The following is a 23,214-nucleotide window of genomic DNA, read 5'->3' on the forward strand; positions in this document are numbered from 1 at the left end:
GCTGCAGCAATCACCAGTGTGAAAGTGATGGTATGACAGACAGCGTAGGAGTCCTGGCTTATGGCTTTCCAGTTGATGATGCCTTAAGTTCGTTCGTTTGAGCATATTCAATTCTATTCATTAACTGGTTACTTCTGCGTTTTAGGTTTTGTTGAGCTGTTTGAGCAGAATAATGATGTAGGACAAGCTTAAGTATTGCATCGTGTAGTAGATCACGCGTTATTCATGGTTGCAAAGAAAGTGACCAATCGGCTTGAATTCCGGGCACATTTCATGAGTGTGTGCACATGTACTTAGGGACCAGCGATTGACAGAAATATTTTAGGTGACCTGAAAACATTATAATTCTGCATCAAATTGGATCACTTAATTTCATCGAGAGTAGAGTTTTTTCATCGTTCGTAGCAGTTATATTCAACGATTAATATTGAATTTTGTTTATGATAATTCGTGCATTACAGAATAGAACTTGTAATTTACATTCGAACCAATTAATGCAGTTGAATAAAAGGAATATAAATAATCTGTTATAATTTAATTTAAAACAAAGTAATGTAAATTTCGTATGACTGCTTTATGTTCCTCGCTTAAGTCGGCTTCTCCTTCAAATGCGCAAACGATAGTAAACTGCACGGTTTCTATTTGATGTCGAAAAATATTTACTAATCCCTTTGAACTTATTTTTTGCAAACCTTTTGGAATTGCTAGTTCTGGCAGACCATATTTGAATTTGCAATTAACCAGTGAAAGACAATAGTTTTAAATTAACAGTTCATCCGTCCACGTCCCTATAAATACACATACCAATCTAGCTCAATTCGTAACTGAGGAGCAGAAGGGATCGGTGAAAAGCATCGCCACACATGGAAGGGGTTTATATAAAAATTGTCGCAGCGTGCATTACTGATGGTCGGAGTAGAGAGATGGTTTGAAAGTAGAGATGCATATGAACTGCGACCATGCGGCCAGTCGATTGGAGTACGTCCATAATCACGGTTGTGCCGATAACACGAGTAGTACTGGTGCTGGGAATACTAGATAGAACACTACACAAGAAGGACTACTGCAGCAAACAACAGCTGTAAAATGCATCAAACAAGTTTGAATGATCCAATATCAAAAACTTTCCTTTGTTTGATAGCTTCGAGATTATTGTACGATACATTCTAATTCACGATTACGATAAGTACGATTCATTCTAATTCTAATAAAGTGATCCTAAGGAAAATTATTTGTGATATGATAAATTATACAGCATCACCAATCATCTCTATCTAACATCTATAGCGAGCAGGAACGAGAGGAAACCAACCAAATATGCATCACAAATGATTTTTAACAAAGTAGCTCTATTGTGTTAATATAATAGTCATAATATAATAGGGCAATGTCGTTTGTTGTTGTTTTACAGTTTTTGTTATTTAACTTGATGAGAGCTAACCCGTCATATAAAAGGGTGTGTAGGGTACACCCCCACGTGTTAGTAGACGAATAGTAATCGATGCATGTTGCATATTTATTGTAGTAGATGATGTGGTTAATATATTTATTTGAGACATTTCAGGATATGGAATAGCGATGAGACCCAAAAGACAATGGAAGCTGTAAAATGAGGTTGTATGAATGGGATAACTGAATGTTGAGTGTTATATCTATTTTACCCCAAGGCCAAGCATCTATTGATGGCGTGTTGCTTCAAATTATCCTGTATATATCACTATGGACTGTCTATGGGCGTGTTCTTCATTTAGTTTGCTTGATTCCATGCAGGGCGTATTTTTCTTCAACATCGTTCAATGGACTCCGATCAAGTACCTGGGCTACTCATATCCATTCTGGGCGCACGCCTTCGGCTGGTTTACTGCACTCTCGTCAATGTTGTGCATTCCCGGCTATATGATCTGGCTGTGGAGAAATACTCCGGGAGATCGCGCCAATGTAAGACGGGATCCTTCTACGTGCCGGTCTTTTGGATCCTTCTTTCTAACATATATGAACCCTTTTCTCTTCGTACAGAAAATTCGACTGATCGTTCGAATCGAAGACAGCGTGAGCCAACTCCGCGAGAGAATGCAAGCCGATGCCGAGAAGGGCATGGAACTGTAGAAAAAGACGCTCTGTCCTCCATTAAACCATTTCCGCTGGCTTTATCCAGCGGATCTTTTGACCACTCGAAATTATTATATATATTATTCTTTCCTTTCACTGTTCTTTTTATGCAATTATCGAATCGACCAACCGATATATATTAAACCAGTTTTTGAATGTAACGTAAGTAGCAGATCCATCTCCCTGGTAAAAATATAGTATGCATTGTATTTCATTCGAACCTAATCAATCATCCGAATCATTAACTTTTGATAGTGAGTGAAACATTCAATAGTTAAGAAGTATACATCGAGATAATAAATTTCTGTCGACATGCCTGATTTATATAGCACTTTCTTTTCTATCAGTAATTATAAACTCATCCTGGGTCTTGCTTTGGATATTTGTTCAGCATCCATAAGTATACAGAATAACGGCCTTTTTTGGGGTATGTTGGTGATCGTTGCTTTTGTACAGATGAATTGATAAATTTTTTCTGGAAATATATTGAGTATTTGACATCGAAATAAAAACTTGAATGAGGTTGTAAGAAAAAAATGAGAACGATATACATTTATTATTGCTTATTATTTATTTTTTTTTCCATGTGTGGCGATTATCATTTATTATTCAGCTGGTCAAGATGCTTTGATTTCGATTTTGTGCATCATCGGATAATTCTCAACTGTTCTTCGAACTAGGCTAGTCCAGAAACGTTACAATTCAATCATGATAGACTACTCACTATTTTTATGAAATATGATTACAAATGTGAATACGTTAGGAAACATGCTAAACTCGACGGGCTGCTGCCATTAATTTCCATGGCCATTTGGAACAATTTTATATTTGCTGATTATTAGGCATTATAGCTCAGTCACTGGAGTCCCTGTGGAAACAAAAGAAATACAAAATTATTAATTAAGTTAATGATATATGGTACATAATTTGAGTTGTATGCATCCACGTTAATCGAAAGTAAAAATATCGGTTAGATGATCAATATAAAAGAATTTATTTTAAATTTTGAGCAGATGAATAACTCATTGATGATATTTCAATGTTGCGAATGTATAAAAGCATTTCGAATCAAACATTACAATCAATTACATGCAACAGGTAAATTATGCAAAACCCAATAAATACAAGTGTATTGATGTAGTATTTAGTCGTTACATCAACACGATAAGCCTAACTTGCGGAATCATTCGCATTTATTGACGTAAACGATTTCGTTGCACAAACGACGAATACTTTTCAATGTCTATTTCAGGGATGAAGGTCACCTCAGTGCCCTTCATCCCGCATATCTAGTTCTTCGAGATCGCAATACCACTTTCTCTGTTGCTCTTCTCTATTCGCATCACTGAACCAGCTCCATTATGTTTTACAATTTTATGATGCATGATGTGATGTGATGCCACGCGCAAGGAGAGAAAAAGAAATATTAATCAATGTAAGATGAACTAGCCATTCAAAATGCCGGATACAATATTAACAGCGGCATATAGCAGCTCCCTCTTTGAATTAGATTATCACACCCATGTTATCTAATAGAACTATCAAACTAATGTTAAGAATACTACGGTTCTATAAAAAAATACTATTTTATTCAAATGTAATAGATGCTTGTGTGTGGATGGCCCAAATGTATTTAATTTACTCAAGTTGTCATGAACTCATTTACTACACGGAACTATGCATTAAAATAGTTTTTGCAACAGTGAGATATTTTCAGAAATCAATTTCAAGCATCTTATAAGTAATCCGCCAAAATTAGTTGATTATCAATTGAATATTTTCTCATTTATATGACATGATCGCCAACTACTAGCACCTTCCTCTAGTTGATTGTAGTATAGTACGAATAGACAAATGAAATATAAAACCTTCTGCAGATCTACCTTGAAATGGAAGAGTCTATAAAATAACAAGAAAATCAACTTTTAACTTTTCACAACCAAACAACGCCGTCTGCTTAATCTTAATCGAGATAATACCCATATATACCCATTTGCTCTTTCTAACTCTGAAGGTTATGTGAAACATTCAAGACGTACATGCACGATTAACGCACGGAAATCAACCAATTGACATTTGTTTGCACGTGCTTAATATGGTATGCTACAACGCTACCAATGCATTTGTTGCTAAAACAACGATCCTCATACATCGCGAGAGCGCCATGATACCTCTACCCGACATAAAATTTACTTGCTGCGTCAATTTATTGGTACGCTGCGTTTAGGACATATACATTATAGATGGACATATCCACACGTAAGTCTTCTGCTCGGTGACTCACCTGTGCAACAGAAAAGTGCAGTATCGACCAGGAGAGTGGGTAATTTTAACAAACCATGCAGTGCACAAGATCTTCTAAGTAACTACTTATACTCGTCGGGTCGGATGGGCGAAATGAAGAAATTTATTACACGAGGCGCTATACGGTTCGATTTTAAGAATCCCGATTGAAACGAAACTACGCTCATCGCTCAAATCATTTTTGATGATTGGGGCCCTACGCAGCTGCTCTGCCTCTTATGGATGTAATTCAGGCATTTATTCCTGTTGGATCACAGACCAAAAAGCACGAATAGAATGCATGCTGGGGAAATATATCATGTTTCATTACCACGCTCAATCTGATCGCTTCCAGTCTCCGCTATGCAAACTACTGGCTACTTTAAACGAAAAAGTGGAACGAAATGCTATACTTTCATGTTTTTGTACAACGCCCAGTTCCTTCTCAACTAAATCACATTGTCGTAACAAGACTTTCAGGAATAATTGTTTTATTTACATACCAAAATTATAGTCATAAGAAAAATAAGTTTTCCTCGGTAATGGAATTAACTTCTTACAATGGTGTGCATTGATTTCATAAACTCCCAAACAAATGTAGCTCCCAAACACCACCGTTATTCCAGCATCCGGAATATTTTTTCGAAAACAAGCTATGCGTCTCTCAAGCACAGCAGTCTTTGTATTAAATATTTCTTTTTCGTTCAATATCTGTGCTGAACCAATTACTTTTAACGCAATCTTTAATGTTTCTAGGACTCCTTTACTTTTAGAGCATCAATGCAGTCACCATTCGATGAGATGTCGTACTACAGGTCATTTTCTGAAAAAGAAGCAAATAATTAATCGAAATTTAATCAAATTTACACATTCCTTCACAATGTCAGCCAAACTATCATAAATAGCAAACAGTTATGCAAGTTATTGAAGTATGCAACATCGAATAAACTCCGCGTTCCAATCAAAGCAATTCGAATGTGTGTTATCTATCATGGTTCTTAACTTATCTATCCGAAAAGACGTAACACACAAAGCGTAATCTCAATCACAAAGTTTAGCCAACGGGTTCATTCACCTCATTTCGGCTAATCAGAAAAATTACGTCTGGCACACGAAGAACACTTTCGCTTGAAGAGCCTAACGTCACGGTCAATGGCAACCTCAATCGTAGCCCTTCACCCAACAAACCTACTGCCTCGAAACCGCAACCTCTCTTTCTCTTTTGCCTTTCTTCTATCTCATCAGAAAAACCGGTCCATTCTGATTTCGTCATAGGCGCGAAACGTTACAGAGTGCAACATGCGCTAATCTATAAAAGTGCTGAATCCTACATTACATAATCTCAACGGTTAATCTCAACAACATACCATGTTATCTGATTTGGCATACTAATTTACATTACTGTGATAAATTACTGGTGATGACGATTGATAATATGATAGTCATCATTACAGAACAAACCGTTTAAAAGAAAACGCAATAGTTAAACTCCATTAGGAAATTGATAATGTGGTTTTTAGCAATAATTAAGCTTCTTGTCATAGCGATTTTGAGCCATTTTTGTGATAAATTATAATAAATTTTTAATGGAGAAAAAAATATAAAAATTAAAGGTTTTGAAAACATCAAACAAATGGAATAATATAAACTCAATAAGAATCAAAGATAATTGTTGATTAATTTAACTACTTTTGTTCGCAGTCAACGAGATAATTGTAATAATAGAACGAAGTTGTAACATGAATATTAATGTTGTCGTGAGATAACTAAAAAAAATTGACTTACCTAGTATATTATATCATTAGGACACATATACTCATCATCATCACTATCAGTGTTATCCGACTTGTTCCAGAACGCAATCGTTTTCCAAATGTGGCGTCTAGTCGTGAGTAAAGACTGCGAAATGCTTCCTCGTAACCTATTCATAGAGACGGCGGTAGCATCCGGAACTCTGCGCCTATACGGTCGAATATTCGACATGCGCTGGCGATGTGATGATGGGAAACTCAATGATTCGTACAAAGCCTTACTGGTGGGCACCAATGGTACCGATTCTGAGCGTTGCTGAGCCGTCTTCTTTGATGTAGAATGACGGATGTACGACCCACCCAACGTCCAAGTTCGTCCAGCCAATGTCCACCCAAGTTGTCCATAGCTACGCGATGATAAGGGACGCAATGTTTCATACTGCGCCTGGCTGGTGGACACCAAGGGTAACGGTTCTGAACTTTGCTGTGCGGTCTCCTTTAAGCCGGCTTGCCAAATCTCTAGTGGGGTCAAAATACGTTCTCTAATGACGGGATTGTTTTGCATGTCTACGCGAAATTCATCTCGAAACTGGTAATCACACCTGGGACATTTAGTTTGCTTTGATATGGTTCTTAGATTAGGTTTGCTTGACTGTTCATGCCTCATCTGCCGCGGTCTATCGTTGGTTTCCTTGGCTATGGCTCCTGTGCTATATGCAACAGACTGGTCATCATCAGGCTCCCACGGTTTAGTATAGATTTCTCTACACATCTCCGGCTTTAATGTAGAACCTGCCCGAAACGGTTTATCATGTACTACATCATATGATTTGGATAAGGTACCAGACATTGTCGACTTGCAGTTGGCACTAGATATTGTCGACTTGGGAATGGTTCCAGATATAGTCGACTTGGGAATTGCACCAGACATTGTCGATTTGGATATGGCACCTGCCTCACACGGTGCATCATAAATTACATCATACATATTGGGTTTTGATATGGCAATATCGTCAAACACATCATTATATATTAATTCTTGAGGTTTACCATAGCTTTTTCTATACATCACCGACTTTGATGAGGGACCTATCTGAAGTGGTGCATCATATACTACATCATTTGACTTGGGCATGGCAACAGATATTGTCAACTTGGATTTGGCACCTGATATTGATGACTTGGGAATGGTTCCAGATATAGTCGACTTGGGAATTGCACCAGACATTGTCGATTTGCGTATGGCAACTGCCTCGCACGGTGCATCATAAATTACATCATACATATTGGGTTTTGATATGGCAATATCGTCAAACACATCATTATATATTAATTCTTGAGGTTTACCATAGCTTTTTCTATACATCACCGACTTTGATGAGGGACCTATCTGAAGTGGTGCATCATATACTACATCATTTGTCTTGGACATGGTAACAGATATTATCAACTTGGATTTGGCACCTGTTATTGTCGACTTGGGAATTGCACCAGACATTGTCGATTTGCGTATGGCAACTGCCTCGCACGGTGCATTATAAATCACATCATACATGTTGGGTTTAAATAGGGCAGTCCCGTCATCCGCTTTTAAAGCAGATCCAGACAATTTTGTTGTATACTGGCAACCTGAGGCTCTCTTAGCGGAATTTTCATCAGCACCATGTATCTTATCAACAGAGAAATCATTTTCATATCCCGACGACGAAGAAAGTAAAGGTCCTTTTTTTATGTTAATTTTAACACAGCTTTTGTCATTCTCGACATCCTCTGATATTGTTGTCATTGCATATGGTTTGTCTTTTCCAGCGCATAATACAAACGGCCGGACACCGGGGACCTCTTTTTCCTGATGTAATCGGCATGGCAACATCACTAGAGTCTTAGAAGACTTAGATGTGCATTCTTGAACGGACGATTCTTCTTCGCGCAGTGTGCTAGGAAGCGTTTGGGTTTTGGAAGTTCCTACTGGTGGTAACTTATCATCCACTTTAGATTCGCTGATGTTCGACGATCGTAAATTCAAAAACGTAATTTCGTCGCTGCAATCAAGAGTCGCGTTACTACCCGTCAATTGTTCAAAGTTAGTTGATTTAGACAGCTTCTTAGTGGCTTGATAGCCTTTTTTCAGCTTTTGTATCAAATCCATTTCCTAAAATATACAAATGCGCATTGTGCTTTGGTCATTTCATTGAAAATAGTGATGCGTATGACAATTAAATAATATTTTAAATCCGTTTTTTTTTTCATTTCGGATTGATATTATTAACATGAAAATCATCATTAACTCATATATCTTTGCTCCGAAGATATCCATTTAGTTTGTAAAAAGGATCAAATTTACGAAGATTGAAAATAATGCTCTATATAATGTCTACTCATAAGTTTCTATGCCCTTATGACACTATCACAGACAATTTACCATTTCGTATGCAGGCGCTTCTGGGTAAAATACACGCACGCAATTCAAAGACCCCTGATTTTTCGATGATCCGGCCACATATAAAACTTTTCTGTTGCCTATCGCGGTAAGGTCTTTTTTGAATAATCTACGCTTGGGCTAGGTAAAGTTTTAATATAGCCACTGTTTGAATGTTTATACAATAATTTGCCCCACTATATAGCTAAATATGGTATAGCGTTACTCAATCCAACGGTCTCAATCCGAACGGTCAAAACCTTTCGCGGAACTAACACAATAACGAGGCATATGGAAACATATGCTCTCTTGAAAAGAAGCTGCTTTAAGTAAAGTATAAGTACACACATCAACAAAAAATAAGTTTTGAGACATTTCTTTCACCGTCTACTCCTTGAAAATCACGAATAAAACCTACTTACCGATAATCATTGCATCGAAATCACTCGTTCAAGCTTGGGAAATCGAACTCCAATGCTTTACAATTACGCATGCTTCTTACTTCTACTTTTAAGGTGCATGGTGTTCAACTTCTTGCAAATAGCGCCAAACAATGGATGGCTCATGCCTAAGCCTATCTGACAATAGCGTATAGAGGATAAAGGGGTTGAATTTTCTTTTTTTGACGTTTGTGCACAACTGCTCGAAATAGGCCGTTACCGGGCTCATTTTGATTAAATAGCAATAGTTGCATGGAAGCCTCCTCAGAATAAGGAAAGAAACAATTGGTGGTTTTCAGAGTCAAGTTTAGATTGTAAACTATTATAATACTGTAAATCATTGTTTAACCATGCTGGCTGAAGAAATAATTCCTGAGTCTTGGCTACTGCAGGATGGTTCATTATCGAGACTGAATTTGGTTTTTGAACCGAACCCGGAAAGGCGGATCTACGAACAAAACCAAACGATACCGATTATACAGCCACCAAGAATTCGCCGTGGAAGAGCCTCGTACATGATGCCATGGATCATAAGAATGCGAAACATAATTGTCAATGCATGGCGTAAAATACGATGCTGCAGCAATCACCAGTGTGAAAGTGATGGTATGACAGACAGCGTAGGAGTCCTGGCTTATGGCTTTCCAGTTGATGATGCCTTAAGTTTGTTCGTTTGAGCATATTCAATTCTATTCATTAACTGGTTACTTCTGCGTTTTAGGTTTTGTTGAGCTGTTTGAGCAGAATAATGATGTAGGCCAAGCTCAAGTATTGCATCGTGTAGTAGATGGCTTTCGTTGCTTGTAATAGCTAACCAGATGACCACATAGGGGGAGCGTGTTATTCATGGTTGGAAAGGAAGTGACCAATTGGCTTGAATTCCGGGCACATTTCATGAGTGTGTGCACATGTACTTAGGAACCAGCGATTGCAGAAATATTTTAGGTGACCTGCATCGTTTTAGGTGGTCCATCGAGAGTAGAGTTTTTTCATCGTTCGTAGCAGTTATATTCAACGATTAATATTGAATTTTGTTTATGATAATTCGTGCATTACAGAATAGAACTTGTAATTAACATTCGAACCAATTAATGCAGTTGAATAAAAGGAATATAAATAATCTGTTATAATTTAATTTAAAACAAAGTAATGTAAATTTCGTATGACTGCTTTATGTTCCTCGCTTAAGTCGGCTTCTCCTTCAAATGCGCAAACGATAGTAAACTGCACGGTTTCTATTTGATGTCGAAAAATATTTACTAATCCCTTTGAACTTATTTTTTGCAAACCTTTTGGAATTGCTAGTTCTGGCAGACCATATTTGAATTTGCAATTAACCAGTGAAAGACAATAGTTTTAAATTAACAGTTCATCCGTCCACGTCCCTATAAATACACATACCAATCTAGCTCAATTCGTAACTGAGGAGCAGAAGGGATCGGTGAAAAGCATCGCCACACATGGAAGGGGTTTATATAAAAATTGTCGCAGCGTGCATTACTGATGGTCGGAGTAGAGAGATGGTTTGAAAGTAGAGATGCATATCAACTGCGACCATGCGGCCAGTCGATTGGAGTACGTCCATAATCACGGTTGTGCCGATAACACGAGTAGTACTGGTGCTGGGAATACTAGATAGAACACTACACAAGAAAGACTACTGCAGCAAACAACAGCTGTAAAATGCATCAAACAAGTTTGAATGATCCAATATCAAAAACTTTCCTTTGTTTGATAGCTTCGAGATTATTGTACGATACATTCTAATTCACGATTACGATAAGTACGATTCATTCTAATTCTAATAAAGTGATCCTAAGGAAAATTATTTGTGATATGATAAATTATACAGCATCACCAATCATCTTTCCATCATCTCTATCTAACATCTATAACGAACAGGAACGAGAGGAAACCAACCAAATATGCATCACAAATGATTTTTAACAAAGTAGCTCTATTGTGTTAATATAATAGTCATAATATAATAGGGCAATGTCGTTTGTTGTTGTTTTACAGTTTTTGTTATTTAACTTGATGAGAGCTAACCCGTCATATAAAAGGGTGTGTAGGGTACACCCCCACGTGTTAGTAGACGAATAGTAATCGATGCATGTTGCATATTTATTGTAGTAGATGATGTGGTTAATATATTTATTTGAGACATTTCAGGATATGGAATAGCGATGAGACCCAAAAGACAATGGAAGCTGTAAAATGAGGTTGTATGAATGGGATAACTGAATGTTGAGTGTTATATCTATTTTACCCCAAGGCCAAGCATCTATTGATGGCGTGTTGCTTCAAATTATCCTGTATATATCACTATGGACTGTCTATGGGCGTGTTCTTCATTTAGTTTGCTTGATTCCATGCAGGGCGTATTTTTCTTCAACATCGTTCAATGGACTCCGATCAAGTACCTGGGCTACTCATATCCATTCTGGGCGCACGCCTTCGGCTGGTTTACTGCACTCTCGTCAATGTTGTGCATTCCCGGCTATATGATCTGGCTGTGGAGAAATACTCCGGGAGATCGCGCCAATGTAAGACGGGATCCTTCTACATTCCGGTCTTTTGGATCTTTCTTTCTAACATATATGAACCCTTTTCTCTTCGTACAGAAAATTCGACTGATCGTTCGAATCGAAGACAGCGTGAGCCAACTCCGCGAGAGAATGCAAGCCGATGCCGAGAAGGGCATGGAACTGTAGAAAAAGACGCTCTGTCCTCCATTAAACCATTTCCGCTGGCTTTATCCAGCGGATCTTTTGACCACTCGAAATCATTATATATATTATTCTTTCCTTTCACTGTTCTTTTTATGCAATTATCGAATCGACCAACCGATATATATTAAACCAGTTTTTAAATGTAACGTAAGTAGCAGATCCATCTCCCTGGTAAAAATATAGTATGCATTGTATTTCATTCGAACCTAATCAATCATCCGAATCATTAACTTTTGATAGTGAGTGAAACATTCAATAGTTAAGAAGTATACATCGAGATAATAAATTTCTGTCGACATGCCTGATTTATATAGCACTTTCTTTTCTATTAGTAATTATAAACTCATCCTGGGACTTACTTCGGATTTTTGCTCAGCATCCATAAGTATACAGAATAACGGACATATTTTGTGGTATGTTGGTGATCGTTGCTCTTGTAGAGATTAATTAATAAATTTTTTCTGGAAATATATTCAGTATTTGACATCGAAATAAAAACTTGAATGAGATTGTAAGAAAAAAATGAGAACGATATACATTTATTATTGCTTATTATTTTTTTTTTCCATGTGTGGCGATTATCATTTATTATTCAGCTGGTCAAGATGCTTTGATTTCGATTTTGTGCATCATCGGATAATTCTCAACTGTTCTTCGAACTAGGCTAGTCCAGAAACGTTACAATTCAATCATGATAGACTACTCACTATTTTTATGAAATATGATTACAAATGTGAATACGTTAGGAAACATGCTAAACTCGACGGGCTGCTGCCATTAATTTCCATGGCCATTTGGAACAATTTTATATTTGCTGATTATTAGGCATTATAGCTCAGTCACTGGAGTCCCTGTGGAAACAAAAGAAATACAAAATTATTAATTAAGTTAATGATATATGGTACATAATTTGAGTTGTATGCATCCACGTTAATCGAAAGTAAAAATATCGGTTAGATGATCAATATAAAAGAATTTATTTTAAATTTTGAGCAGATGAATAACTCATTGATGATATTTCAATGTTGCGAATGTATAAAAGCATTTCGAATCAAACATTACAATCAATTACATGCAACAGGTAAATTATGCAAAACCCAATAAATACAAGTGTATTGATGTAGTATTTAGTCGTTACATCAACACGATAAGCCTAACTTGCGGAATCATTCGCATTTATTGACGTAAACGATTTCGTTGCGCAAACGACGAATACTTTTCAATGTCTATTTCAGGGATGAAGGTCACCTCAGTGCCGTTCATCCCGCATATCTAGTTCTTCGAGATCGCAATACCACTTTCTCTGTTGCTCTTCTCCATTCGCATCACTGAACCAGCTCCATTATGATTTTCAATTTTATGATGCATGATGTGATGTGATGCCACGCGCAAGGAGAGAAAAAGAAATATTAATCAATGTAAGATGAACTAGCCATTCAAAATGCCGGATACAATATTAACAGCGGCATACAGCAGCTCCCTCTTTGAATTAGATTATCACACCCATGTTATCTAATAGAACTATCAAACTAATGTTAAGAATACTACGGTTCTATAAAAAAATACTATTTTATTCAAATGTAATAGAGGCTTGTGTGTGGATGGCCCAAATGTATTTAATTTACTCAAGTTGTCATGAACTCATTTACTACACGGAACTATGCATTAAAATAGTTTTTGCAACAGTGAGATATTTTCAGAAATCAATTTCAAGCACCTTATAAGTAATCCGCCAAAATTAGTTGATTATCAATTGAATATTTTCTCATTTATATGGCATGATCGCCAACTACTAGCACCTTCCTCTAGTTGATTGTAGTATAGTACGAATAGACAAATGAAATATAAAACCTTCTGCAGATCTACCTTGAAATGGAAGAGTCTATAAAATAACAAGAAAATCAACTTTTAACTTTTCACAACCAAACAACGCCGTCTGCTTAATCTTAATCGAGATAATACCCATATATACCCATTTTCTCTTTCTAACTCTGAAGGTTATGTGAAACATTCAAGACGTACATGCACGATTAACGCACGGAATTCAACCAATTGACATTTGTTTGCACGTGCTTAATATGGTATGCTACAACGCTACCAATGCATTTGTTGCTAAAACAACGATCCTCATACATCGCGAGAGCGCCATGATACCTCTACCCGACATAAAATTTACTTACTGCGTCGATGAGTTATGGCAAAATAATAAAATTTTTCATCTTTACTAGCGAAGCTATTCGGGGTTTTCCAAAACGCCATCTTTTCCCAGGTGTGGGAGCATGCCTTGCTTAACGGCTCCCAAATCCTCTTATGCATATATGTTTTATGGGCGGACCCGACATTCGAAACGCTGCGTTTAGGCGTCCGGACGGTTGATCCACCGAAGAGTCGCCTGTAGGAACACGATGGTGTTGAATGGCATGTTTCATGCCATTCTTGCTCGCTTGATAACAGTAGTCGTGTTGCCGATCGTCGGGGTACATATACACTCTTTTCCTTTTCAAACTTCCGCTTATCTGATGGATTGAAAATTAATTCAATGTCAGGAGCTTCACTTCGTATGGCTACAAGAGGGCTATTTTTCAAGTTTTCACGCAACATGTGTTCAGTTTGATCAGGTCCATCATGACTTTCAAACATGAGTGAACATCTATATTCTTTTGAATTGCTTACCAGTGATTCGGTGGATGACTTATCACCCGACGCACTAAGGCTGTCTGCTGCTTTTAATGTAGCATCCGTCTGAAGTGGATGATCATAAATTACATCTTCCGTATTCAGCCGTGATATGGCACCCGCTTGACACAATTCATCATTAGCCAGCTCATGCTCTGTCGTCTTCGGTATGGCTCCAGTCGCATCCAAAGTGGGCTGATCGATATGCACGTCCATTTCACCGGGTCCTTTTGTAGCCTCTAAATCATCCTCATAGAGGTATTCTACCGATGATAATGAAGAACAGACATCATTTTGCTCCTCTTCTGTAATTAATTCCATTGGAAATAGGTCATCTTTTCCCGTAGTAAATGCGGACGGCCGGGACGAAGAACTTGGCGTTAAAAATAACGCGGGCAACTTGATTATTTTTTGCTGCACGTCTGTAGTGCATTTTTGCACGGCTTCTTCATTTTCATCTTCGTAGTTGTCATTATCCGATTGAATTTCGACATTTATTGGCGGAAGGGTAGTAGGAGATGTATTCGCTTTCTCCATTGTATTAATTTGTACTTTCATGTCTTGTGTTAGCTTAACCAAAGCTGGCATATCGTCTCCTACACTATTGTTCTCCAATTGAAGACGCCGACTACTGGCTTCCAACTCCTGTGTGTTATTCATAGCTATAACAGCAATGCTATCAATATACCAATAAAAAAAAACAGAAATACGTCTCAAAATTTACTCCAACTACAATTATTCAAACGTAGGGTAGCTTCATACTATAAGATTTTACGTTTTTCTCTGAACTGTCAGCACTTCTTCTATCACTTTCTCCTAAAAAAATCTTGTCTAAGAACTCTTCAATTCGATTATCGTCACACTGAATTCATTCGTTCGAACATTAGAAATGCGCCACCATTTGTAAGCATATCACCATCAAGCATACATACCTGAGCTAGTTTCAAATTGAAACCCGAAATAAAAGCAACGTAATTTAAGTCACTAAATAGGATCAAAAGCTTTGCGTTTTGGCTTGTGTAAGACAGATTCTACTAAAAGAATGATAACTCTTCTCAAAAGCACGTCGAAACTATTGCACAGGTCGATCTTTTCAGTGCTATTCTTCGAACTCCAATGCTTTACACTTACGCATGCTTCTTACTTCTACTTTTAAGGTGCATGGTGTTCGACTTCTTGCAAATAGCGCCAAACAATGGATGGCTCATGCCTAAGCCTATCTGACAATAGCGTATAGAGGATAAAGGGGTTGAATTTTCTTTTTTTGACGTTTGTGCACAACTGCTCGAAATAGGCCGTTACCGGGCTCATTTTGATTAAATAGCAATAGTTGCATGGAAGCCTCCTCAGAATAAGGAAAGAAACAATTGGTGGTTTTCAGAGTCAAGTTTAGATTGTAAACTATTATAATACTGTAAATCATTGTTTAACCATGCTGGCTGAAGAAATAATTCCTGAGTCTTGGCTACTGCAGGATGGTTCATTATCGAGACTGAATTTGGTTTTTGAACCGAACCCGGAAAGGCGGATCTACGAACAAAACCAAACGATACCGATTATACAGCCACCAAGAATTCGCCGTGGAAGAGCCTCGTACATGATGCCATGGATCATAAGAATGCGAAACATAATTGTCAATGCATGGCGTAAAATACGATGCTGCAGCAATCACCAGTGTGAAAGTGATGGTATGACAGACAGTGTAGGAGTCCTGGCTTATGGCTTTCCAGCTGATGATGCCTTAAGTTCGTTCGTTTGAGCATATTCAATTCTATTCATTAACTGGTTACTTCTGCGTTTTAGGTTTTGTTGAGCTGTTTGAGCAGAATAATGATGTAGGCCAAGCTCAAGTATTGCATCGTGTAGTAGATGGCTTTCGTTGCTTGTAATAGCTAACCAGATGACCACATAGGGGGAGCGTGTTATTCATGGTTGGAAAGGAAGTGACCAATTGGCTTGAATTCCGGGCACATTTCATGAGTGTGTGCACATGTACTTAGGGAGAAATATTTTAGGTGACCTGCATCGTTTTAGGTGGTCCATCGAGAGTAGAGTTTTTTCATCGTTCGTAGCAGTTATATTCAACGATTAATATTGAATTTTGTTTATGATAATTCGTGCATTACAGAATAGAACTTGTAATTTACATTCGAACCAATTAATGCAGTTGAATAAAAGGAATATAAATAATCTGTTATAATTTAATTTAAAACAAAGTAATGTAAATTTCGTATGACTGCTTTATGTTCCTCGCTTAAGTCGGCTTCTCCTTCAAATGCACAAACGATAGTAAACTGCACGGTTTCTATTTGATGTCGAAAAATATTTACTAATCCCTTTGAACTTATTTTTTGCAAACCTTTTGGAATTGCTAGTTCTGGCAGACCATATTTGAATTTGCAATTAACCAGTGAAAGACAATAGTTTTAAATTAACAGTTCATCCGTCCACGTCCCTATAAATACACATACCAATCTAGCTCAATTCGTAACTGAGGAGCAGAAGGGATCGGTGAAAAGCATCGCCACACATGGAAGGGGTTTATATAAAAATTGTCGCAGCGTGCATTACTGATGGTCGGAGTAGAGAGATGGTTTGAAAGTAGAGATGCATATCAACTGCGACCATGCGGCCAGTCGATTGGAGTACGTCCATAATCACGGTTGTGCCGATAACACGAGTAGTACTGGTGCTGGGAATACTAGATAGAACACTACACAAGAAAGACTACTGCAGCAAACAACAGCTGTAAAATGCATCAAACAAGTTTGAATGATCCAATATCAAAAACTTTCCTTTGTTTGATAGCTTCGAGATTATTGTACGATACATTCTAATTCACGATTACGATAAGTACGATTCATTCTAATTCTAATAAAGTGATCCTAAGGAAAATTATTTGTGATATGATAAATTATACAGCATCACCAATCATCTCTATCTAACATCTATAGCGAGCAGGAACGAGAGGAAACCAACCAAATATGCATCACAAATGATTTTTAACAAAGTAGCTCTATTGTGTTAATATAATAGTCATAATATAATAGGGCAATGTCGTTTGTTGTTGTTTTACAGTTTTTGCTATTTAACTTGATGAGAGCTAACCCGTCATATAAAAGGGTGTGTAGGGTACACCCCCACGTGTTAGTAGACGAATAGTAATCGATGCATGTTGCATATTTATTGTAGTAGATGATGTGGTTAATATATTTATTTGAGACATTTCAGGATATGGAATAGCGATGAGACCCAAAAGACAATGGAAGCTGTAAAATGAGGTTGTATGAATGGGATAACTGAATGTTGAGTGTTATATCTATTTTACCCCAAGGCCAAGCATCTATTGATGGCGTGTTGCTTCAAATTATCCTGTATATATCACTATGGACTGTCTATGGGCGTGTTCTTCATTTAGTTTGCTTGATTCCATGCAGGGCGTATTTTTCTTCAACATCGTTCAATGGACTCCGATCAAGTACCTGGGCTACTCATATCCATTCTGGGCGCACGCCTTCGGCTGGTTTACTGCACTCTCGTCAATGTTGTGCATTCCCGGCTATATGATCTGGCTGTGGAGAAATACTCCGGGAGATCGCGCCAATGTAAGACGGGATCCTTCTACGTTCCGGTCTTTTGGATCCTTCTTTCTAACATATATGAACCCTTTTCTCTTCGTACAGAAAATTCGACTGATCGTTCGAATCGAAGACAGCGTGAGCCAACTCCGCGAGAGAATGCAAGCCGATGCCGAGAAGGGCATGGAACTGTAGAAAAAGACGCTCTGTCCTCCATTAAACCACTTCCGCTGGCTTTATCCAGCGGATCTTTTGACCACTCGAAATCATTATATATATTATTCTTTCCTTTCACTGTTCTTTTTATGCAATTATCGAATCGACCAACCGATATATATTAAACCAGTTTTTGAATGTAACGTAAGTAGCAGATCCATCTCCCTGGTAAAAATATAGTATGCATTGTATTTCATTCGAACCAAATCAATCATCCGAACCATTAACTTTTGATAGTGAGTGAAACATTCAATAGTTAAGAAGTATACATCGAGATAATAAATTTCTGTCGACATGCCTGATTTATATAGCACTTTCTTTTCTATTAGTAATTATAAACTCATCCTGGGACTTACTTCGGATTTTTGCTCAGCATCCATAAGTATACAGAATAACGGACATATTTTGTGGTATGTTGGTGATCGTTGCTCTTGTAGAGATTAATTAATAAATTTTTTCTGGAAATATATTCAGTATTTGACATCGAAATAAAAACTTGAATGAGATTGTAAGAAAAAAATGAGAACGATATACATTTATTATTGCTTATTATTTTTTTTTTCCATGTGTGGCGATTATCATTTATTATTCAGCTGGTCAAGATGCTTTGATTTCGATTTTGTGCATCATCGGATAATTCTCAACTGTTCTTCGAACTAGGCTAGTCCAGAAACGTTACAATTCAATCATGATAGACTACTCACTATTTTTATGAAATATGATTACAAATGTGAATACGTTAGGAAACATGCTAAACTCGACGGGCTGCTGCCATTAATTTCCATGGCCATTTGGAACAATTTTATATTTGCTGATTATTAGGCATTATAGCTCAGTCACTGGAGTCCCTGTGGAAACAAAAGAAATACAAAATTATTAATTAAGTTAATGATATATGGTACATAATTTGAGTTGTATGCATCCACGTTAATCGAAAGTAAAAATATCGGTTAGATGATCAATATAAAAGAATTTATTTTAAATTTTGAGCAGATGAATAACTCATTGATGATATTTCAATGTTGCGAATGTATAAAAGCATTTCGAATCAAACATTACAATCAATTACATGCAACAGGTAAATTATGCAAAACCCAATAAATACAAGTGTATTGATGTAGTATTTAGTCGTTACATCAACACGATAAGCCTAACTTGCGGAATCATTCGCATTTATTGACGTAAACGATTTCGTTGCGCAAACGACGAATACTTTTCAATGTCTATTTCAGGGATGAAGGTCACCTCAGTGCCGTTCATCCCGCATATCTAGTTCTTCGAGATCGCAATACCACTTTCTCTGTTGCTCTTCTTCATTCGCATCACTGAACCAGCTCCATTATGTTTTACAATTTTATGATGCATGATGTGATGTGATGCCACGCGCAAGGAGAGAAAAAGAAATATTAATCAATGTAAGATGAACTAGCCATTCAAAATGCCGGATACAATATTAACAGCGACATACAGCAGCTCCCTCTTTGAATTAGATTATCACACCCATGTTATCTAATAGAACTATCAAACTAATGTTAAGAATACTACGGTTCTATAAAAAAATATTATTTTATTCAAATGTAATAGAGGCTTGTGTGTGGATGGCCCAAATGTATTTAATTTACTCAAGTTGTCATGAACTCATTTACTACACGGAACTATGCATTAAAATAGTTTTTGCAACAGTGAGATATTTTCAGAAATCAATTTCAAGCACCTTATAAGTAATCCGCCAAAATTAGTTGATTATCAATTGAATATTTTCTCATTTATATGGCATGATCGCCAACTACTAGCACCTTCCTCTAGTTGATTGTAGTATAGTACGAATAGACAAATGAAATATAAAACCTTCTGCAGATCTACCTTGAAATGGAAGAGTCTATAAAATAACAAGAAAATCAACTTTTAACTTTTCACAACCAAACAACGCCGTCTGCTTAATCTTAATCGAGATAATACCCATATATACCCATTTTCTCTTTCTAACTCTGAAGGTTATGTGAAACATTCAAGACGTACATGCACGATTAACGCACGGAATTCAACCAATTGACGTTTGTTTGCACGTGCTTAATATGGTATGCTACAACGCTACCAATGCATTTGTTGCTAAAACAACGATCCTCATACATTGCGAGAGCGCCATGATACCTCTACCCGACATAAAATTTACTTACTGCGTCGATGAATTATGGCAAAATAATAAAATTTTGTCATCTTTACTAGCGAAGCTATTCGGGGTTTTCCAAAACGCCATCTTTTCCCAGGTGTGGGAGCATGCCTTGCTCAACGGCTCCCAAATCCTCTTATGCATATATGTTTTATGGGCGGACCAGACATTCGAAACGCTGCGTTTAGGCGTCCGGACGGTTGATCCACCGAAGAGTCGCCTGTAGGAACAAGATGGTGATGAATGGCATGTTTCATGCCATTCCTGCTCGCTTGATAACAGTAGTCGTGTTTCCGATCGTCGGCATACATATACACGCTTTTTCTTTTCAAACTTCCGCTTATCTGATGGATTCAAAATTAATTCAATGTCAGGAGCTTTACTTCGTATGGCTACAAGAGGGCTATTTTTCAAGTTTTCACGCAACATGTGTTCAGTTTGATCAGGTCCATCATGACTTTCAAACATGAGTGAACATCTATATTCTTTTGAATTGCTTACCAGTGATTCGGTGGATGACTTATCACCCGACGCACTAAGGCTGTCTGCTGCTTTTAATGTAGCATCCTTCTGAAGTGGATGATCATAAATTACATCTTCCGTATTCAGCCGTGATATGGCACCCGCTTGACAAAATTCATCATTAGCCAGCTCATGCTCTGTCGTCTTCGGTATGGCTCCAGTCGCATCCAAAGTGGGCTGATCGATATGCACGTCCATTTCACCGGGTCCTTTTGTAGCCTCTAAATCATCCTCATAGAGGTATTCTACCGATGATAATGAAGAACAGACGTCATTTTGCTCCTCTTCTGTAATTAATTCCATTGGAAATAGGTCATCTTTTCCCGTAGTAAATGCGGACGGCCGGGACGAAGAACTTGGCGTTAAAAATAACGCGGGCAACTTGATTATTTTTTGCTGCACGTCTGTAGTGCATTTTTGCACGGCTTCTTCATTTTCATCTTCGTAGTTGTCATTATCCGATTGAATTTCGACATTTATTGGCGGAAGGGTAGTAGGAGATGTATTCGCTTTCTCCATTGTATTAATTTGTACTTTCATGTCTTGTGTTAGCTTAACCAAAGCTGGCATATCGTCTCCTACACTATTGTTCTCCAATTGAAGACGCCGACTACTGGCTTCCAACTCCTGTGTGTTATTCATAGCTATAACAGCAATGCTATACCAATATACCAATAAAAAAAACAGAAATACGTCTCAAAATTTACTCCAACTACAATTATTCAAACGTAGGATAGCTTCATACTATAAGATTTTACGTTTTTCTCTGAACTGTCGGCACTTCTTCTATCACTTTCTCCTAAAAAAATCTTGTCTAAGAACTCTTCAATTCGATTATCGTCACACTGAATTCATTCGTTCGAACATTAGAAATGCGCCACCATTTGTAAGCATATCACCATCAAGCATACATACCTGAGCTAGTTTCAAATTGAAGCCCGAAATAAAAGCAACGTAATTTAAGTCACTAAATAGGATCAAAAGCTTTGCGTTTTGGCTTGTGTAAGACAGATTCTACTAAAAGAATGATAACTCTTCTCAAAAGCACGTCGAAACTATTGCACAGGTCGATCTTTTCAGTGCTATTCTTCGAACTCCAATGCTTTACACTTACGCATGCTTCTTACTTCTACTTTTAAGGTGCATGGTGTTCGACTTCTTGCAAATAGCGCCAAACAATGGATGGCTCATGCCTAAGCCTATCTGATAAAGGGGTTGAATTTTCTTTTTTTGACGTTTGTGCACAACTGCTCGAAATAGGCCGTTACCGGGCTCATTTTGATTAAATAGCAATAGTTGCATGGAAGCCCCCTCAGAATAAGGAAAGAAACAATTGGTGGTTTTCAGAGTCAAGTTTAGATTGTAAACTATTATAATACTGTAAATCATTGTTTAACCATGCTGGCTGAAGAAATAATTCCTGAGTCTTGGCTACTGCAGGATGGTTCATTATCGAGACTGAATTTGGTTTTTGAACCGAACCCGGAAAGGTGGATCTACGAACAAAACCAAACGATACCGATTATGCAGCCACCAAGAATTCGCCGTGGAAGAGCCTCGTACATGATGCCATGGATCATAAGAATGCGAAACATAATTGTCAATGCATGGCGTAAAATACGATGCTGCAGCAATCACCAGTGTGAAAGTGATGGTATGACAGACAGCGTAGGAGTCCTGGCTTATGGCTTTCCAGTTGATGATGCCTTAAGTTTGTTCGTTTGAGCATATTCAATTCTATTCATTAACTGGTTACTTCTGCGTTTTAGGTTTTGTTGAGCTGTTTGAGCAGAATAATGATGTAGGCCAAGCTCAAGTATTGCATCGTGTAGTAGATGGCTTTCGTTGCTTGTAATAGCTAACCAGATGACCACATAGGGGGAGCGTGTTATTCATGGTTGGAAAGGAAGTGACCAATTGGCTTGAATTCCGGGCACATTTCATGAGTGTGTGCACATGTACTTAGGGAGAAATATTTTAGGTGACCTGCATCGTTTTAGGTGGTCCATCGAGAGTAGAGTTTTTTCATCGTTCGTAGCAGTTATATTCAACGATTAATATTGAATTTTGTTTATGATAATTCGTACATTACAGAATAGAACTTGTAATTTACATTCGAACCAATTAATGCAGTTGAATAAAAGGAATATAAATAATCTGTTATAATTTAATTTAAAACAAAGTAATGTAAATTTCGTATGACTGCTTTATGTTCCTCGCTTAAGTCGGCTTCTCCTTCAAATGCGCAAACGATAGTAAACTGCACGGTTTCTATTTGATGTCGAAAAATATTTACTAAACCCTTTGAACTTATTTTT

General features: G+C 37.5%; 3 protein-coding genes across 5 annotated transcripts; all 3 read left to right on the forward strand.

The window, feature by feature from the left end:
- The first annotated feature begins 1,063 nt into the window (after nt 1–1,063).
- On the forward strand, nt 1,064–2,489 carry LOC128728738 (sodium- and chloride-dependent GABA transporter 1-like). 2 transcript variants are annotated; one of them, XM_053822381.1, is made up of 3 exons: nt 1,064–1,186; nt 1,256–1,938; nt 2,017–2,489. In XM_053822381.1, exons 2-3 carry the CDS (start codon nt 1,720–1,722, stop codon nt 2,104–2,106), a joined length of 309 nt encoding a protein of 102 aa, XP_053678356.1. In that variant the 5' UTR covers nt 1,064–1,186; nt 1,256–1,719; the 3' UTR covers nt 2,107–2,489. The 2 variants fall into 2 exon arrangements, with proteins under 2 accessions (XP_053678356.1, XP_053678355.1); XM_053822380.1 differs by having other exon boundaries at nt 1,073–1,938.
- Nucleotides 2,490–10,581: 8,092 nt separating this feature from the next.
- On the forward strand, nt 10,582–12,194 carry LOC128728683 (sodium- and chloride-dependent GABA transporter 1-like). Its single transcript, XM_053822318.1, has 3 exons — nt 10,582–10,785; nt 11,175–11,548; nt 11,627–12,194. The coding sequence occupies exons 2-3, from the start codon at nt 11,330–11,332 to the stop codon at nt 11,714–11,716; spliced, it is 309 nt and encodes a 102-aa protein (XP_053678293.1). The 5' UTR covers nt 10,582–10,785; nt 11,175–11,329; the 3' UTR covers nt 11,717–12,194.
- Nucleotides 12,195–17,059: 4,865 nt separating this feature from the next.
- Nucleotides 17,060–18,620, forward strand: LOC128728704 (sodium- and chloride-dependent GABA transporter 1-like). 2 transcript variants are annotated; one of them, XM_053822339.1, is made up of 3 exons: nt 17,060–17,420; nt 17,489–18,015; nt 18,094–18,620. In XM_053822339.1, the coding sequence occupies exons 2-3, from the start codon at nt 17,797–17,799 to the stop codon at nt 18,181–18,183; spliced, it is 309 nt and encodes a 102-aa protein (XP_053678314.1). In that variant the 5' UTR covers nt 17,060–17,420; nt 17,489–17,796; the 3' UTR covers nt 18,184–18,620. The 2 variants fall into 2 exon arrangements, with proteins under 2 accessions (XP_053678314.1, XP_053678315.1); XM_053822340.1 differs by having other exon boundaries at nt 17,060–17,263; nt 17,642–18,015.
- The last annotated feature ends 4,594 nt before the right edge of the window (nt 18,621–23,214 follow it).

Source organism: Anopheles nili, chromosome X (assembly GCF_943737925.1).
Source record: "Anopheles nili chromosome X, idAnoNiliSN_F5_01, whole genome shotgun sequence".
In the NCBI taxonomy this organism is placed as follows: domain Eukaryota; kingdom Metazoa; phylum Arthropoda; class Insecta; order Diptera; family Culicidae; genus Anopheles; species Anopheles nili.

Bases quoted from the DNA above. Each gene is read 5' to 3' on its own strand.
- LOC128728683 (XM_053822318.1), top strand. From the start codon at position 11,330: ATGGACTGTCTATGGGCGTGTTCTTCATTTAGTTTGCTTGATTCCATG. The intron at 11,549-11,626 runs GTAAGACGGGAT...CTCTTCGTACAG, and splicing joins CTCCGGGAGATCGCGCCAAT to AAAATTCGACTGATCGTTCG.
- LOC128728704 (XM_053822339.1), top strand. From the start codon at position 17,797: ATGGACTGTCTATGGGCGTGTTCTTCATTTAGTTTGCTTGATTCCATG. The intron at 18,016-18,093 runs GTAAGACGGGAT...CTCTTCGTACAG, and splicing joins CTCCGGGAGATCGCGCCAAT to AAAATTCGACTGATCGTTCG.
- LOC128728738 (XM_053822381.1), top strand. From the start codon at position 1,720: ATGGACTGTCTATGGGCGTGTTCTTCATTTAGTTTGCTTGATTCCATG. The intron at 1,939-2,016 runs GTAAGACGGGAT...CTCTTCGTACAG, and splicing joins CTCCGGGAGATCGCGCCAAT to AAAATTCGACTGATCGTTCG.